This window comes from Cynocephalus volans, chromosome 9 (genome assembly GCF_027409185.1).
Source record: "Cynocephalus volans isolate mCynVol1 chromosome 9, mCynVol1.pri, whole genome shotgun sequence".
NCBI classification, from domain to species: Eukaryota; Metazoa; Chordata; class Mammalia; order Dermoptera; family Cynocephalidae; genus Cynocephalus; species Cynocephalus volans.
Genome location: NC_084468.1, coordinates 99306481 through 99326829, shown reverse-complemented (window position 1 = coordinate 99326829; position 20349 = coordinate 99306481). Strand labels below are relative to the sequence as shown.

The 20349-nt window shown below is 35.8% G+C and overlaps 1 protein-coding gene across 10 annotated transcripts in view; it reads left to right on the top strand.

Annotated features, from left to right (window-relative positions):
* The window catches only part of CAMK2D (calcium/calmodulin dependent protein kinase II delta), a 290657-nt gene that overhangs the window by 192484 nt on the left and 77824 nt on the right, over positions 1–20349 (top strand). For all 10 annotated transcript variants that reach the window (XM_063107301.1, XM_063107302.1, XM_063107299.1 and 7 more), the window contains exons 5-6: positions 12324–12389; positions 15833–15905. In XM_063107301.1, the coding sequence (XP_062963371.1) occupies positions 12324–12389; positions 15833–15905 (139 nt within the window). The remainder of the gene's footprint in view (positions 1–12323; positions 12390–15832; positions 15906–20349) is intronic.

The following is a 20349-nucleotide window of genomic DNA, read 5'->3' as shown; positions in this document are numbered from 1 at the left end:
CATCCCTTCAGGAAGCACTGTTTCTGTAACCCTATAAGAAATTTATCCTGGGATTTTCTTTTTTAAAATTCTGGCTTGATTTACACTTTATTCAGATAAATGGAGAAATGTGGTACTGGAAATGAGCTTACTACTAATTTCCAGTGTGAAAGCACAATCACTAGAATACATCAAAAGGAATATTAGGAAGTAAGAAGCTGAGAGCATCTAGAAGAAGATAGCTTCTGGAAGTACCTTTAGTAGTAAGGTGTATCCTGAGTATTTATTATGAGGAATGGAAGGAAAGATTGGGACCAAATATGAAGAGATCAAGACTCCTACTTTCAATCTCCCCCCCCCCCCACTTTCTTTTCTCTTCTTTCTAGTTAAACTTCCAATTCTGCCTGGGCATTCCTGTTCCACATTTTTTCCTGGCCAACTCTTCCTCATTTATGTAAGGTTCTCCTGGGAGAGCACTTCCTCTGTTAAGGTTTCTATGATTCCCAGAAAGAATTTATTATTCTCTCCTCTCTTTTCACTTAGCCTTTGTGAATTATTATTTTTCTTATCCTTTGTACTGTGTAACTTCCTGAATCCATGTAACAGTGGTGTGGAACCATCTGTGAAGCATAGGAAATGGAGGAAGTAGCAAGAATTCTTTATAAACTACAACAAGTGACAAAATGTGACAGGACTCCCAGCCTTACTGGCTGGCATTGAACATCGATTTGTGTAATGTTCCAACATGGATGTTATTTACTGCTTATTCATCAGTGAGTCCACACATGTCGCATTCGTGCCAATTTTTCTTCCTTTCATCATGCCCAAAAGATGAGTGTTGGGTGAAACCATTTGTACTTACAGGAGCACATACTTCCTCTCTAAATGAGATGATTTCCTAGTCTGGAATTTGCTAGGTCTTAAGGATTCTGGTTTAAAAATAGACCTATAATTTTTTATTTGTGTTTCTGTTTTCTCCACTATACCAAGTGCTTGATGATAAAACTTACAACTTGATTCTTCATATTCCTGTCTGTTAGCAGGAGCAAACTTCATACATATTAGGGATACAGTTCAGTAATATTTGTAGAACTAGTATATAAATGACACTGACTTATAGGTGACAAGCTTAACTTTCCATGAAGTTATTTGTATTATCAGGAAAAAAAAAAAAGGCTGAAAGAACAAATGTCTCCAACTGGAGAACATAATAGGGGATCTCCTGGTATCCCCAACTTCTCAAAATGATAAGTATTATTTAAATAGCTTGTAGCAGCTGCATGTAGCTTGAGCCCTTTCCTTGTAAACATCTGCACACCCACAGGGATCAACAGTAACAGTGTGTCCTCTTCAACAGAGGATCTGTTGTTCTTCTGAATATTCAAGACTGATAAATGGTAGGATGTACTCTTGTCTGACGTGTTGGAAAGCACCAATGTTCTAGAACCTGGAAAACCTGCTATCTTATAGGAATGTATCAGTGAATCAGTAGCTTTACTGATCTGTCACCTCTATTCCAGAATTTCTTTCTGGAGTATTGTAGGTTAGAAATACATTAGAGTCTCAACTTTAGGGTATAAATTTGCCCATCATTTACAGTAGCTTTGCTGCTTTCCTGATGTGATCTTCTCATTTAGCAGCTAAAGGCACATTCCTCTAGAGACTAAAGCCAACTTTTAGACGAATTACTGAGATACAGAACTGTTTCAACTCAATTAACTTGAAAAACAAAATTGAACTGTGGTGATATTTTCAGTCAAAGGCAGTTGCCTTGGCATTGACGGTGAAAACTTATTTTCACAGGAGGATTCAGCCTAACTCCAGCAGGATTCTTGGGCTGTTTCAGTACACGTAAAAGATTAATGATATGTAGCTTCTAAGGTGATGAGGATCAGTACGTTACATTCATCAGAGAACTAACGGCAATGTATTTTTTTAAGTGATTATAATTTTTCTCTAAGGATTATCAAGCATAATAAGTAACAAAATATAAGCAAAAATTATGATAATACAGGAGATTTTTTAAGTGACGATACTTTTAATGTGCAGATAAATAAAAGTAAATCATGTCTACATTATGCTTGAAACAGTCTAGTGAATGATAAGAGATAGCATAGATATTGAGATTTTAATTTATATTTTCCAGAGCAGAACTTCTGAAAGGGTTACTGAATTCTGATAGTTATTAGATAATTCCTCCAGAGTACTCAAGTTGTTTCTTAAAATTTGGTGAACTTTTATACTCTTTAAAAAATATATTTTGTAAATATTCCTGTGATTCTTTAGAATACCTGTAGTACGTATATATAAATCAATAAACAGCGATTGCTTTCCTTTCTTTTGTTTTGGGTTTTTTAAATGTACATTAGTGTATAGGTCAGGTATCTAAATGAGATGTTTAATATGTTAAATATCTTCCTTTTATCTCTTAAAATTAGTTTCTTATAAATGAGATTATATATATGAGGGTACTTCAAAAGGTTCATGGAAAAATAGAATTGAAAGATAATACGAATCTTTCCAGAAAGTTCATGGAAAAATAGAATTGAAAGGTAATATGAATCTTTCCATGAACTTTTTGAAGTACCTGTGTACATACGTGTATAATTTAATGATAGCAAATTATTGAAAATATTGAGCTCATCAAATAAAGATCAGTGACTTCAATATGTAAAAAATTTTGCTATAAATATATAAAAAATAACTTTTAAAAATGTGGCTAAGATGCAGTTAGCTTGGATAGATGAAGCAGAAAGTTAAGTGACTTTTAAAATTGAATTTGTAAATGTGGTTTATCTAAATTACCTGAGTGTGTTAGTTCTCCTTTTGTCTCACTTCTTTAACTGAAGATTATTGCTGCTCAACTCTGGGCTTAGACTGTAACCAACTCCCTTCTGCTAGATTCCTCACCATCAAAAGAATTTCTTGCACATTTGGGTCTGGGTCCAGCTTCAACTGCAGGGGCTGGATGGACATGTGAGAAACCAGAGCTCATACCTGGCCGGGGAGCCTAAGCCCTCAACAAGGCACTCACCACAGTCTACCTGGGTGGATTATCAGTGGTTTTCAATTTTTTAAAAAAATTGTTTTATGTCTGCACAGGAGCACTATAATATCAGTCCATCCATCCTCATGATATATGTGTATGTGCCAAACAGGATTCAGGTGAGATAAGAGTAGGATTGGTACAAAGCTATGTAATTACAAGTCACAGTTTTTTGAAGTGGTAATCTGACCCGTAGTAGACCAGTCCCAAGTCAGAAGAGAAGAACTATGATAAGACACAGGAGAGCTGATCTCAAAAACACCGCTTGCACAGCCCTAAATTTAATATTAAGACTTCTATAAGGACTTCTATAAGGATTCTTTCCATAAAAGATCCTATAAATGGCTCATACCTCACAGACACTACAAAATGACCACTTACTTTCAAATTTGATATTCCCAGGGTGAGAACACCTCAGCTGCTTCAGTGAGTGTCCTTGGGGATTGCCGGGGACCCTGGGGTTATGGTAGTCATACTTGGTGAGCGGGGGATAATGAGAACTGAGTTCCTCATGGAACTCTGTCAAGTACAGATGGAGCCGTTGTTAACCTATTTGGTGTTTCTGTGCCATTAGAAAAGGTTCCTAATATGGCACTTTGCTTAGAGAGCAGAATAGAGCTGGATTACAACCCTCCCTTGTAGAACACAAAGTGCACAACTCTTGTCTGGTGGCTCTGAATGGGGAGAAATGCTGTCATTTCTTCTTGCATTTTATGAATAGGCAAAATAATGCCACAGAAAAATTTGGGGCTGACCTGACCTCACAGAGTTAGCTAATATCAAATCAGGATGTTTAGTCTGCTTCATTTTCTACCTGACCATGCTGCCTAAAAGTAAAAAAAGAAAGTGAAACAATGATCAATTTTAACAACTGGCTGATGTAGAATGTTTATTAGCATTCCAGATTATGGTATGGATAATTTTCTAAAGCCTTCTAGAACCCACAGAGGGATAAGAAGTATTATTTGTTTTAGTGTTCTTTGGGTTATACCCTGTACTTTTTTATTGTCGTGGTCATTATCATTGTTATCATCAAACATTTTGTTCTGTTTTGTTTTTGTCTTGTTTTTATTTTTTTCTTGTGGTAAAATACACATACTATACAACTTACCATCTTAACCGTTTTTAAGCGTACAGATCAGTGGCATTAGGTACATTCACACTGTTGTGCAGCCATCACTGCCATCCTTCTCCAGGACTATTTCCGTCTTACAAAACTGAAACTCTATACATGTTAAATGATAATTTTCTATTCCCTACTCTCCCCAACCCGTGGCAATCACTGTTCTACTTTCCAACTTTATGATTTTGATTATTCTAGGTAACCCATATAAGTGGAATCATATAATATTTGATTTTTTTGTGTGGGTGTGTGATTGGCCTATTTCACTTAACATAATGTCCTCAAAGTTGATCCATGTTGTAGCGTGTGTCAGAATTTGCTTTTTTTTTAAAGGCTAACTAATATTCCATTGTACGTATGTGCCCCATTTTGCTTATCCATTCGTCTGTCAATGGACATGTGGATTGTTTTAGCTAATGGAAATAATGCTGCTCTGAACACAGAGCACATATCCCTTTGAGACCCTGACTTCAGTTCTTTTAGGTATATAACAAGAAGTGGAATTACTGGATCATATAGTAATTCTGTTTTTAGTTTTTTGAGGAATCATCATACTGTTTTCTACAAATGATGAAACATTTTACATTCCCCCCATCAGTGCACAAGAGTTCCAATTTGTCCACATCCTGACCAACACTTTTTCTGTTTCATTAATAGTAGCCATCCTAATGGGTGTGGTTGATTTGTATCAAACATTTTGTTTCAATGCATAGCACAACTACAGTCCATTACTTGCCTTCAGGAAATATTCATTTTGATATGCACACCTTTGTAAAATCAGCTGAGAATTTAGTCAGACAGTAATTAAGGCATCTTTTTAAACCCTACACAGAAAATATATAATAAGTTCAATGGCTGATTTGCTCTCTTGAGAAGGTCTGTCATAATAGAACAAAAACAACACATCCCATTTCTGCTTCAGCTTTATTCCATGTACTCTTAATTGCAGTTAGTAGTCCTGTTTTCATGCATGCTTTTTCTTGCTCATAGAATAGGACAAATGATTTTAAAAATATGAATGTTTGATAGTGGTTCATATCTTTCACATGTGTTTGTGAAAGGTAGATGAAATAAGAAGGGAATCGTGAAGTAGAGTTGGCATGATTTTTAGAGCTGAGGGAGGATACAGAAGTGATCAGGGATAAATTAGAGTGAGATGAGAGAAGGAGAAATCCAGAATGATATTAAAGGGATGGATTCAGGAATCAGAAATCAGGCAGAAAAACAGGATAAAATAAGTTCTCCTTTGAAGGATTTAGGGCCTTACCATCCCACCCCATATCCGCACTCCATTTAATGATCACAGGCTGGACAGTGCCCAGAAGTACACTGTCCTGCTTCTGATATCCCACAGTGTGCCTCCCCTAGCACAATGCCTCTCTTCTTTGGACCTGAATCAGGTTTTGAATAGAGCAGTTCCAATGGACTGTCTCTTAGTTTTATCATCTTCATTGTAATTCTTAGTAAGACTCAGCAGATCTATCCACATCAGGATCAGTAGAAATTCTTTGGACCTTCTATTAGAGCAACTCTCAGCCTTTTTTGACTTCCAACATTCAATTTGGAATCTATTGAGAAAATCATTTGTGGACACACTCAGATAATCCACTACTTCAGAGATGTCATCAAACACTAGGTATTAAGTTAGAAACTACCTTACATTAAGAATTGATCTTCGCTAAATAAGACACTAGCAATGAGCCAGAATTGTGTTTTGAATCCCTTCATGCCCACTTCGTGTCAACTGCCCTGTGCCTGCTCTTGCAGCTTTATCAGTACAGGCTGACCCTTCTGATTCTGCCTCTGGCACCGCCTGGCTCGTATTGAAACTCTGATCATTCACTGTGAACTTCGTAAGTTCCTAAACTTGAAAAGAGGCATAATTTCCAATATAGATTCAGTTCTTCAAAAAATGAAATACAAACATATCTGGTTATCTTTCCCGCATTATAAAGCACCATGCTTTTTTCCCCTTCTCAATCTCTAATCCTAACATGTGGTTTACAGTGAATTCAACAAGTACTTTCTGCATTTGCGATCAGACTTGATTCATTCATAGACAAACTCTGTCTTGTGGGAAAGTTACCACAAAATCCAAAACTGAAATACGTTATTTCTATGGAAAAACTGGCTGAGAGATCCTTACTGTTTATCAAAATGTAGTGGTAAGTGATACGATGATGGGAATATAAACATTGTGACATTGACATGTGATCATCCAACACATCTGGCTCTCTGGAATCATTTACTCAACATGCATTTAGTGAGCACCTTCTATGTCACAGACACTCAACTCAGCACTGGCTATTTCATAGTGAAAAAAGCAGGAACAGATTCTGCCCTCTCAGAGTTACCACACTAGTGGAGAGACAAACATTAAACAAATGAGTACCTAAGCAAATACATAATCAGAAGGGTCATAAGTGTTGTGAAGACTAACTCAGGGTTCTATGGCATGAGATAACCGTGGTGGGTTGATGTCTGAGGATATAAAATTTAAGCCAAGTTTTGAAGGTTACCAAGGATTTCACCAATAGTAGAGGTAGACAAGTTAAAAATGTCCTGGAAGAGAGATAAACATGTAAAAAGGCCCTGGGGCAGGAAGGAGCTTATGCACTTGAGGAACTGGAGGAAGGACATCACGACTACAGCAAGACAGAGAGGGCACCAGTGGAGTCAGGACATAGGTGGTCATGTAAGGTCATATAAGAAGTTTTCCCAGAAAGTCAGTGGACAGCTATTGAAGAGCTTCATATGACAAAATCTGATGTACATTTCAAGCTGCTATGTGGAGAATTGACAGCAGGGGGACAAAAGAAGAGACAAGGGGCCAATTAGGAAGCTATTGCAGTGGTGCAGGTGACAGCAGGATTTAGTTAGTGATCAGTAGATAAATCACATGAAAGGTGGTTAGGCCTCTTCAGCCTCAGATTCTACTGCAAACACAGGTCATACCATAAAAACGTGAACTAATACTTATACTTTCATTCACCCATTTAATTAATAATCATTTATTCTCTCAGCCAACACTGATTAAACTTTTTCTGTGTGCCACTGTGTAGAGTTCGAAAGATCCAACATTCTGTCATTCATGTGCTCAGCCTGACAGACCCTCCTGCCAGTGATTGGCCTGACATACTCTGTATCTCACAATATGGTGCTAAGGAGACCCACACTTTCCATTGTAGACTATGTTCCCTTAGCCCAGTGGTTCTCTTCAGGGGTCCCTAGGGGGGGCTGTTGGGGTGACTCGGAATGGGTGGGCTTGGCACGCTTGTTGCCACACTGGCAATGCAGTGCTGCTGGTACCTAGGATGGGGCCTGGTGAACACAGTCTTGCCACACATAGTGAGCCCTGACCAGTCTCATGCTGCAGTGACTACTCTCAGCCCTTACCAGCGGACTGTCTGACTTTAATCAGAGAATTAAAGGGCACAGAAGTGGAAACACTCTTATGTCAATATTCTTCCCCATTTTTCTGCATGATCCTTTGGGCTATCCAGAGACCCTTGACTTACCCTTCTTTTCTCCAAATTGTGCCCAAGGAGCAAGCTATTAAGGCAACACAGATGAGGAAAAATAAGCCCTTTCTCTTTCTTCTGCTGTGTGTTCTTGGAGACACTGCTTAATCTCCTTTACTTCACTTTCCTCATTTGTAAAGTGGAAATAGAACTAGTATCTTCCTCATAAGGTTATTGTATAGAGCACTTAAAACAGGGCTTGGGCGTGGCACATTGTCTTGGTCCATATGGGCTGCTATAACAGAATACTATGGACTGCGTATTTGTTTCTCACAGTTCTGGAGGCTGAAAGTCTGAGATCAGGATGCCAGCATGGCGTGATTTTGGAAAGGGCTCTTTTCTGGGTTGCAGACTGTCAACCTCTCACTGTATCCTCACATGGAGGAAAGAGGGCAGAGAGCTCTCTGAGGTCCCTTTTAGGAGGGCACTAAACTCATTCATGAAGGCTCTATCTCATGACCTAATTACTTCCCAAAGGCCCCACCTCCTAGTATCTTCACTTTGGGAGTTAGGATTTTGACACATGAATTTGGAGGGGAGGACACAAATATTCAGTCCATTACACCCATGGTAAGCACCCAATGAATTCTTACTCTTATTGTTCAACAATATAGAAAGCAGCATGCTGTACACCATGAGGTGACACGGGTGAGTGTGTCACCATCATAACTTCTGCCTTCATCACTAAATGAAGACATACCAGTCATCCAAATGCAAGGAAGCATGTGATAAGTTTTTTGTCAGACAAACAGACAAAAATCTGATTGTGGCAATTCTTTGCTTAATTTCTTGATGGACTCCTGCTGCCTCTGCTCAGAGTCTTGGATTACAGGTCTGGCTGTCTCAGCTCATTGGATTTGTCCTTCAGCTTTACATTTATTTCCCAGGAAGAATTATTCCTTTTTCCAAGGAAGCTTCCTGGTCTTGCCTTGGCAAGATCGCATCCTCGCTATGTGTTAGCTGGGCCTGCATTAGTCCATTTCTATTGCTTATAACATAAATACCCGAAACTGGGTAATTTGTAAAGAAACAATATTTATTGCTTACAGTTTTGTAGGCTGGAAAGTCCATAGTCCAGGGAACACATCAGGTGAGGTGACTTTACAGCAATGCTTAGTGTCACACTGCAAGAATGGCAGAGCAGAGAGAGAGTTTCTTATGTGCTCTCCTTTTAAAGCCATCAGAACCACGTTCACAACCACCATTAAACCATCAAATGTATTAATCCATTCACTGTGGTATGGTCCTCACACTCTAATCACCTCTTGAAGGCCCCACCTTTCAGTTATCACCGTAGAATTTCCCACCCTCAACTATTACAGTGGGGATTATGCTTCAGTGAGTTTGGGAGGACATTCAATCCACATCAGGCCCTGCTGTTGCTTCCTGTTTTCCAACTTGGCTCCAGCCTGAGGCTCTGGCTCTAATCTCCAAGTCAATGCTAGTTCTTGAATTATGTGGCCCCATTTTATCTTCCAAAGCCCAGTCTTGAACTCTGCCTGCTGCTTAGTGTCATAGTCAAAGCTATGTTACTCATGAAATTTTACAAATGTTTTAATCAAGATGAAACTACTCTTGGCCATTTCTGATATAACTTAAAAATATATAGACTAGAAACAACAGAACAATTCATTCTATAAGGTAACACAGTGTGAATCAAAATCCTAACAATAACAGAAATATTTATCTTAATATGTGGAGTCTCATCTTTCTATGGTTCTAGAATTATATTTTTCCCTGTAAGCCCTAGTGCTCTAGAGATTCATTAATGGTAATTAATGCTTCATATCGTAGCAGAACTCTGACACCAGTTTATTTACAAAATCTCTAATTAGATAATGTAACAGTTCATTCATGAGACTGATTTAATTTGTGGCATTGTATGAAATTTCGCATAGCACACTAAAAATTTTCAAAAATCTGTAGTAACTACTGCTTAATTTTGTGCTCCATTAAACAATAATGTGACTACAGAAATGTGTTAAACTTAGAATATTTAATAGTTTCTCTTTAAGGCGGCAAATTCTATTATGACTCCCATTTTTTCTTTCTCAGACATTTATCACACACATAGCAAAAATGATAAAATGGTTGCATTTGCATAAGGATATTTTTAAATAACAGAAAGAATGACTGCTGGAAGATGAGAGAGAGTACTGTCACGAACAGTTAGCCACATGATCCAAAACTCACTGTGTAAAACCCTATGCCCTTCAAATTTATTTAAAGCTATTATATTTCACAAAAAATTACCAGAATGTTAGTCCCCCTGACTCTTTAATATTCTTCTTTAAATACTACCCCTTAAGAAATAAATTACCATGTATAACTAAACTTTATCTTAGTGTGTGTGAATTTTTTTTTTCCTTTTTAAGCTCACGTAAAGTCAAGACTTACAGTAAATGAAATGAATAGTATTATCTTCTGATTGCGTTAATTCATTTAGTCATTACTTCAACGGTCATTAATTGAACAAATTTCTGTGTAAATGTTGCGTTAGGTAATAACATAACAAAGATCAGTAAGTCAAGATCCCAGTGATCCAGAATTTGATCCAGGATCTGACGATTCTCATGGGGCAAACAATATGTTTAAGGAACTACTATAAGCAGCAGCAATTTTATTAGTGACAATAGACTTTTAAATAAATATTTATTAAACACTTTAGCAATAAAAAATTGTTTGTAGTATATTCAGGTTTTCTAGGTACTTATGCAAAAATAAATACGAATATATGTCATATCTACATTAGTCACGTTCAAAGGAAGAAATCCTACAAAACTGTTACCATTATAAGGACAATAATGGAATTGTTGGAAGTACTTTCTATTTAATTATTTTGTATTATAATTTATCTAGGGCACATTGTATGATTGCATTATCATTATTATAAATTTTAATTGGAAAAAAAGAGCTATGCTGTTAATTAAAATTACATGTACATGTAGCCATGGTTTTCAAAACAAGCTCATATGAAGCTTTATAGGATAATTTTAGGTACAGATTTTATATGTAAAAATAATAGGACTGGAAATAATTGCTCTGACAGTAAAGGACTTATACGTATCCAAAATGCAGTGGAGGTGGGGGCGGGGGGTTGCGTAAACATTCAGACAAATTTACAGTTTTTAGTATCCTATTTTTTCTTTAGGAAAGGAGAATAGAGAAAAGAATAATAACTAGTGATCTCTGGAACATGCTGTCACTTGATACTGTTTCAGAACTTAATTAACAAAAAGGCAAACAAGAGAACAAAAACTATCTTAGAACCATTTTATCTCACATTTTATAATGTTCATACACCAAGCTTGATGCTTTTCCAAATGAGTCATGCCTTCTAAGCTTCTGGAAAGACTGGCAATGCAATTATTGGAAAGGCTGCACTGTGTAATGGTTGAGAGCACGGACTGTGGAGTGGATGGCCCACTTGTGCCACTTAAGGCTGTATAATCTTGGACAAGTTACTTAACTTCTCTGGGCCTCCATTTTCTCATATGTTACCTGGGCTAATGGTAAAACACACCTCAGAGGATAATTGTGAGGATTTATGAGTTAATATAATTCTCAGTATACTGTGCAGCACATTGTAAGCACTATGTTAGTTATGAGAAGGTGAAACCCAAAGCTGAAGTTTCCTTTTAAAATCAAGTCAGATCACAGTAAAAGAAGAAATGGCTGATAAATATATGAGAAAATGGTCCACCTCACTAATAATCAAGAAATTCATATTAACATGAGATAGCTTTTTATTACAATTAGATGGGTATTTTTTGATAATAACTATTGATATTATACTATTATAATAACTATTATTGCAATGATTTGGGCCTGTGGCGCCTTCACAATGTTGGGGGTACAACCATTTTTGAAGGCAGTTTGCCCTGTCTTCTCAACAAAAATTTCAATGTGGATACTCTTTGACCCAGAAATTTTACTTGTAAGAGTTTCTCTTCTAGAAATAGAAATACCCTCAAATATACAAATACATGTGTGTGCACACATGCACATACACACTTGCATATCTCTATTCATTGCTGTGCTATTTTAAATAGGAAAAAATGCTTCTGATATGAAACAGTGAACATGATGTAATGTAAAATGAAAAATGCAGTTACCTTAATTATTTATATAGTGTATGATCCCACTTTTGTGAGAAAAGTGTCTATTTCTATGTGTGTATTTGCAAGGGGAGAATGTATATGCTTAAAGATGCGCACAACAAAATTGAAAGGATACACATAGAGATACAGGCTGTAAACTCAACAGCCGTGATGTGTGTCATTTCTTTTTGTTCAGAAAATGTTCCTGAACTGTGCCATACATTTTATCAGACCTCAATTAATATTTGGAGAATTGAAATGAAGACTTTTGTAGAAATCATTTTCTGTAAAAGATATTGCTGAATATATTTATGGCATACAGAACATTCTGACCTCAGGATCCACTGATTTTAAAAAATATAGGAAAGATGGAAATGTTCAGATTAATATAGATTCGGCTGTTATGAAAACTGTTATGTCTCATGAGGTTTTAAAACATTTTATGTTTTGATTGGAAAATAATCTAAAAAAAAGTTCTACGTGAACAATAGTGCAAACCTATTGACATCTAATTTTTCTTCTTTTTAATGTGATTATCTTGTTTGTCTTCATAGAGTTACTGGAGGTGAACTGTTTGAAGACATAGTGGCAAGAGAATATTACAGCGAAGCCGATGCCAGGTAAGTGACTTGCCCTGGGCAAGATACAAGACTAAACATACAAATGACACCTTTTCAATATATTTATTTGCAAATGCATCATGACACTTAGTATTTATGAGAATCTCATAATACCATCTTGAATGACTTATCATGATGAGTCTCTCTTAATTGACATTTCTCTCTTAAGGATCTCTAGGAAGATTCTTAGAAAAAAAATTTACAAATCTTGTCTAAACTTTATGTATATCTATCATCTATAATTAGAATGCCTATTTTATTTAAAAAAAAGAAAGAAAGAAAGAAAGAAAAGAAAAAACAAGCAACCCACCCCCACTCCCACCCACCTGCCTAATTGGAATGATGTCTGCTAAAGAAAAATCCTTTTTTTTACCAAAGATCAGAGATCAAAGTTTGAAATCTTCTAGTCTCTAGATAGATACTGGGCTGCCCAGAGGTAGGCTCTAACCAAATGTGGCTATTTCGGTTTCAATTTAAATTAATAAAAATTGAGTAAAATTAAAAATTCAGTTTTCATTTGGGCTAGCCAAATTCCAAGTGCTTACAGCCAGAAGTGGCTAGTGGCTACCAATAGGACTAAGCAGATGTAGAGCATTTCCATTATCACAGAAAGTTCCACTGAACAGCACACGTCTAGACAAAAAATGGAAACAGACTTAAAAAAAGCCTCGGTGGTCTCCTTAAAGCATTATTACTAGCTATTTAACTCTTCGGAAATTTCATTAAAACCCTTGGAACTCTGACCTGAGCAATATTTATTTAGGTATTTCAGAGGGTTCAAGAGGAATTTCCCAAACTTGTTAACTGCCAAAATCTTTACAGAAGTTTTAAAAAGACTATGATTTTGACTAATTTGAAACTTCCTAGGCTACCCAGAGGCAACATTTTTGGAGTGAAGTAACATTAATGCACTCACTTGGACATTACTTAGACTGTATGGTATTAATTTTCCCTGGTATTCCATATATATATATATATATATATATATATATATATATATATATATATTCTGTAGTTGTCACTTATACAGTTACTCCAGAAAGGTCATGGAAGGATTTGTATTATCTTTCAATTCTATTTTTCCATGCTAGGACTGGCCGGTTAGCTCAGTTGGTAAGAGCACGGTGTTACAACACCAAGGTCAACTGTTCAGATCCCCGTATCTTCCAGCTGCCAAAAAAAAAAAAAGTCTTACTCCATTTTTCCATGCCCAAGTGCAGTTATTATTATCAGCAATGTAAATGACATGCTATAAAAATTCAGTTATTGACTGTCACCATTCTGCAATACTTTCAGAGCTTCCCGGGGCTTGCTTATCCCACGGTAGCCTGACTCTCCGCAGATTCAGCTGATATTGTGATTTCTCATCCCTCCAAAGTAGCACATGCATACACAGGCACACTTCTAAATTTCTAATTTATCTTCTTGGTTTTTTTGCTCCTTCTTATGGCATTCCATGAATCTATCTGTACATGACTATACTGTAATTTTTTAATGGGATTTTTACTGCCAAAGTCAAATAGAAAGTTCTGTATCATTTATACTACCATGAGTGAATTGTCACTTGCTGTTTATCCCAAATCCTCATATTAGGCCCTGGAAAAGTAGCCTCAAAGCAGCCCTTGAAGGAGCTATTTACCCATTTGCTGAGAGAGAGCAATAATTTTAATCAAGGTAGTACACAAGTTAGGGAATTTTTTAAATTTTGCCTTTCAAAGTTATGTTAAATAGGCTGTAATTATGCTTGAAAAACATTGGTTGAAATTAAAATGGAGACTATTTTCACTGCCAAAGAGCCCTGTAGGCAATAGGAAAGGATCCTATGGGTTGTATCATTTAATATGCATGCTTATTTTAAGTTTTGTAATTAACAATAGGATTTTTTTAAGATAGATCCCATACAAAATCAAGAAGAAACATTCTCTTCCCAACTACAAGCATAAAGAGGATATTGCTCAAAAGATTTGTAAAAGTCTGTTCTCTTACTAGTACTCAAAAATTTAAGAATTGAATCCATTCTCATAGTAAGAAATGGTAAACTTCATTTCATATGAATTATTGTTTACTTCTTTATTTTCTGTTATTCCATAGGCCCAATAACTAATGCTTGTGGTTTAAGAAGAGAAAGAGGAATATTCCTAAAAAGTAGTACAAAGTGAGCATTATTGTAGAAGGAAAATGGCTCATGGTTTAAAAACAATGACCAATACCGAAATAAGCTATGTAGTCAACAGCAAACAATGTGAGACTCTTTTAGTGGTACTGTTAATAGAATTCGAGCTAGAAAATCACAATCATGATCAGTGTTTTGATATTTATATTGTAATAAATCAGATGGTGATTATTTTTTGTAATTCAAGAATTTCCTTTAGAGTAGTAGTATTTTATACATTAATGGTTTAAAATGTCCTTATTAAAATGTTTTCTTCATCCTTAAATGAATAAATGTAGTTCTGTACATACTTGCATTTGAATTGCAGTGAACTTGTATAAAATTCATCAGTGTGATATGTTCTACATTATTTTATGTCAGATGACAACTCATGGGACCTTATAAATACCAATCGATGATTTCTCCTCTGTAATTTAATTAGCAGTCTATTCAACATCAGTGAGCCTTTAATAAGAATAGCATAAATTATGCATTTTGACATAGTACTAAGCAAAAGTTTTCCTTCACTGAAGTATATGGAAATGGGTTTAACAATTACCGGTGCTTCAGGGGATTTTTAAATTTAATTTAATTTAATTTAATTTTGTTTTATTTTATTTTGTAAGATCCGTAGCCCTTCCCCAGAGTATTCTTATACTAAAAAGGGGTTTATTTTATGTTACGGGTTTACTTTAAATTCTCCCTCTGTAATTGGAGACTTGCATTAGTTTTCCTATTAATATATTACACTAGCAGCACCACTTCTAAGTCAAAATGGTAAATGTGTCCCTCCATTTTTTTTAACCCTTGTTTCACCTGCCACTTCATCTGTGTTTACCCTCTTGTTTCAACACCTATGTTTAGTTGTGACCTCAGATTTTAAACAGTTTAGGTGTGTATGAGTAATACCTGGAAATTTTATATTTCTTAAGAATTTTCCCAGAATTATTATAAATTATTATTTTATAAATTTTTCTTCCTGAATATGGAAATTTTAACTTTTGTATACAGATGATTTAATTTGTAGACTTACAATGAAAAAAAAAAAAAACACAGCTCAAATTGTTTTGTCTGAAATTGTCACAAATTCTTTGTTGGATGTCATTTTTGTTAGAACCAGAATTAGCTTTATTCACATTACTTAATTCCAGTGTAAAGCTAAAAAAGTGTGAAGAAATATAATTTTTGTTTGTTTGTTTGTTTTGTTTGAACTTTCATTTTATTTTGTATTCAATGTGATTATGTGCCTTTAAAATGTTCTCCCTTCCATTCTGCCCTTGTATCTTTGCAGTCATTGTATACAGCAGATTCTAGAAAGTGTAAATCATTGTCACCTAAATGGCATAGTTCACAGGGACCTGAAGGTCAGTATATGGAGTCCATAAATCTGAATCAAAGGAGTTTCTTTTAGTTTGTTTTTTTTCTGGGGAAAGGGCAGAGGGTGGGTATTTAAAATGGTTACCTTGCCTTTCCCAACTTTTTCCTAAAATGAGTAAATGATGAAATGATAATGCATGATGCCTCTTTCAGTATGCTCATCTACAGGCTAAATATACATCATAGCAAAAAGGGAAGTACAGTATCAAGATTACAACCTGTTAAGTTTCCAAGAAGTAAACTACCAGAGGCAGTTTGGGGGCAGGTTTTCCTGAATTGTCCAGCATTTGCCTGGAGATAAAATTGGCCTGTGATGTATGTCCGCCTGTAGATTTAAACACCACTTCTGTTCTGAGACCATGGGTTGCTGTAGCAGAACAACTGGTTACACATTGCTCCATTTGAGTCTGATGAACCCTTAGGCAAGAGAAAATAATTGCCAGCTAAATTAAAGCACAAGAAGTTAATGATTTATCACAGATTCATTATGTATCTTAATTTAACCTTAATGGTGCCTTGACTGCAAATGTGACAGCTTTTAGAATGAAACTGGAAAAATGGGAGAGAATCGGGAAACTGTTTTTGTGCATGGGGTGGAAGTGGAGCACAACAGCTATAGATTATATTTGTGTTCCAGTTCATTTCCTGGAAGAATTTATAACCAGGAAATGAGCTCCTGAATGAAATAAAATATTTTCAAGATGGATTTTGCTAGAACAAGTGGATCCACATTCTGGCAAGATCCTGATTGTTCTGAGGTAGTAATCACTCTACTTGAGCAATATGTTTACATTACTGAAAGTGGTAAAATACAACCCCAGTTGTCTGCTGGTTCTGCACTTTAACCCAGTCTCGCTGAGGGTATACAGACAGTGAGTGTAAGCTTGGAACTAACACACGCCCCCTGGTGTTTGCATGCAGTCATTGCATTCAGCAGATCCTGGAGGCTGTGCTACACTGCCATCAGATGGGCGTAGTCCATCGGGACCTGAAGGTGAGTAATGCCCTTGGAGAAGATAAACCACCATACAGTCCTAATGACTGTTCAGCTGCAATTATGCCTGTAAAGGCAAAAATATGAGCAATAAAGTTGTGTGGACTCATTCCAACATATTACAAAAGCACTTTCCCTCACCACAAGTCTCTCTTATTTCGTCTCTAATACACACTTAAAACTTAAAGAAACCCCAATTTACCCAGAAAGAAAGAATTTCATAACATTACATAAATAGGTTGCTATATTTCTTTCCTTTTTAAAGATGGATATAGCATTTAATGTGACTTTCAGTAGGACTGATGATCTCTTCATTCTAAACTTGTTCTGTGAACATTGATTGAACATATTATTTTATATTCATACTATATACACCTAATGTTATGTAAATACTTATCAAAATTATGAAGTGAATAGAGATAAAGTTAAGTAGATTTTTAGCCCAAGTGATTGGGTGCTAAAGAACCCCATTTTGTACTCTGACATTCTCGTTCCCTTAATATTAGTCCTAGAAATTCTGAGGACACTGAGGCTTCCTGGTTTATATTCCTAGGGACAAGATAGTACTGCCTTTTAAAAATACAGATAGAAAAATAGTAAAATAAATTTTATCATCAAATAATATTTTTGTAACGTATATATTTACATCCCTATATTTATAATCTCATACAAATACTAATACTTTTAAGACTTCACTCAGTTTCTGTTATACTGAAGATGAGAAAGTTTTTGATCATTTAGAAAGGAACTAGTTCACAAGGTGACTACTCTTTCATTAATTTTCTGTCCCCATCTCTCAGCATTCTAGTTTTATTTGTGGAATTTCAAAGAAATAGTGAAGGCCTAGAAACTTAAATGAATGAAAACTCCTGGGTGGGCAAAATAGCAAATGTGAATACTGTACAGTTTTGATCCTTTGTTTGAAGTCTCAGCATTTCCAGGCATTAGTACAAAGGTGGCAAACGGTAATTTAGAGTGTCTAAAACTGTATATGTTCAGTGGAAGGGTCTAGACTGTTTTCCCACGTGCAGACTTCTCTAGTTATAATAAAGTATAAATCTATAGTTTCCATTTATTTAATATTTTAGAAGAATAGATCTCTAAATATCTTTAATTACACAAAGATGTGATTTTTAAGCAAAACGTCACCTTAATTTTCTAGAATATTCCTTTTAATTTTAGTTGATTCTGAGATCTTCAAATATCAAAAGCCAAGGTATGATTCAGGACATTTTCTTTTGGAGAGTCAAGATAGGACTATGTACATCTACTGACACTTACCAAATTTACCTATTAGGACAAAGGAAAAACAACAAGTTCCTTTGAAAATTCAAGACTTTTGCTATCACCTCAAAAATTTCTCACTAGCCATGTACAGAGCCCCTTTTTGTCACCTCTCAGAACCTATAGTACCACTTTCCTCTTAAGTGAACGTATATGGACAGGCACGTCATTTGTGCTATTTTAGCAGATGCTCTTTTTAATAAATTTATCACTTGGAACATTTTACTCCATGATATGTAACCATGGTGTACTGTAAAAGCCAAGCATGAAAAGTGTGAATTATCTTCTATGACTTTTAAGCTATATTATGCAGGATTATTATATGGTACTTCTATAAGTGTCCAGACTCAGCTGAGCCTTTCAAAGACTGGAACTTCATTCAGAGATGGCAACAGGCCCAGGACATGAGCTGTGAAGATATTTCCTGACATATGATCTAAAGTCAATAATTAAAAATTCAGGCAGGTGATTTCTAGGGAGGCTTACTACCGAAAGAAAGGGCCTGCTGCATTACCCATCAGGTTTCTTTTAAGAGGGAAAGTATTTTTGCTTCCCATTCTTATTCTGATTTGGGGAAAGGACAGAGATGGACTTTTGAGAGAGCTTGTTATAATTTCTGTAATAGTTGTCCAAGTTTCTGTCAAATTGCTGACTGAGTAGACTTCAGCTGAGTCTGGTTCTCAGCACTTGTTTCAGTAGGCCATTTCATAAACATACAAAGAGCATCCAAAATTGTGCATTAGAGGTAATTTATGCACACATTTAGTGTGCTAAATCCCTGGCATTGTTTTGTGCCTTTTGTTCCCAAGATGTATGCTCTGTCTAATAAGTATGCTGCTTGTAATAGCATATTTACCAATAAAATAAAATGAAAAGGGAGATCAACTACTAAAATTTCTTATTACCAGGCTTTAAACAAAAAGTTGCTCTTACTAGTCCTGTGCCATATATTTTTGTTTCTATATCCCAGGTCATATGTTAATTCGTGTATAATTCAGGTGTTTGGGTCACATATTTAATTTGTCCTTATAAGTGAGAGAAAAACACGGGAAATGTTGTTTATCATCATTATCAAAGGTACCTGTGAGCGAGCATATGGGTGCTGTCCCATTTGTTTGTAAGCCCCTCCTGGAACAACAACTATTTAACATAGCGTATTACTCCACAGTATCTAACATAGGACCTTACACCTAGCAAATACTTGCAGCATAGTCCTTCAATTTAGGAATGAATGAGGTGCAACTGAAAGTACATTTATAATATAAAAGGCAACATTGAATAAAATAGATTAAATATGTTAATATTCAAATAACATAAAGAAGATAAGTATATATTCAAAATAAAGATTACTATTTGAGTATTTGAATAACTGCCACTCTTTTGGGTTCATTAGGCAGTAGAATCCACCAGATGGAAAATTATCAGGACCTAGAAATATGGCTGAGGCACAGCAGGCAATTTGAGGATGTTCCAGAAACAAGCAATAGGAGAAGGTTCAAGGTGGTGGGATATCAGCATAAAGGAAGTACATCAGTCAGCACCAGTCCGTACCCAGTGGATAAATGGACCACAGTCTGTTGTCTGAGGTACATCTGGTGGCTGGCCAATTGATGTAGATCCAGGTAGTATTAGGAAGATCTAGCAGTGGTGATAGTTCAGGGATAGGAATATGGTATTTGGGAAGATTTGGATCAAGGCAGGACCTTAATAATAAAAATGGTAATAGCTGTCATTTATCAAGCAATTACCATGTACCCTACACTGTGTTGTCATATGAATCGTCACAACTTTGTGAGGAAGGCATTATGATCGCCCCCATAAAGGGAAAATTTAGCAACCACAAGTGAAAGAACTTATTCAAGATCACTCAGTTTGGTTCCAGGTGTGCATGCTTAATCACTACCTCTTCTCAATTCAGTCAGTTGGATAAATTAAAAACCTTTACAGAGACCAAAGAATAGGTCAAAAGAGTGAGGGGAAAATAATTTTGCTAGCAATATTAAAAATTATTTGGGAAAATGGTTTTAAGTTTAGTGAGTCAGAAGTTTAAAATAGTCCTGCCTATGGATTTTTCCAGAAATATACAAAATCTGTATCATTAGGAATAAAAAAACGTATATTAAGACATAATATGGAGTAAGGGGCAACATAAT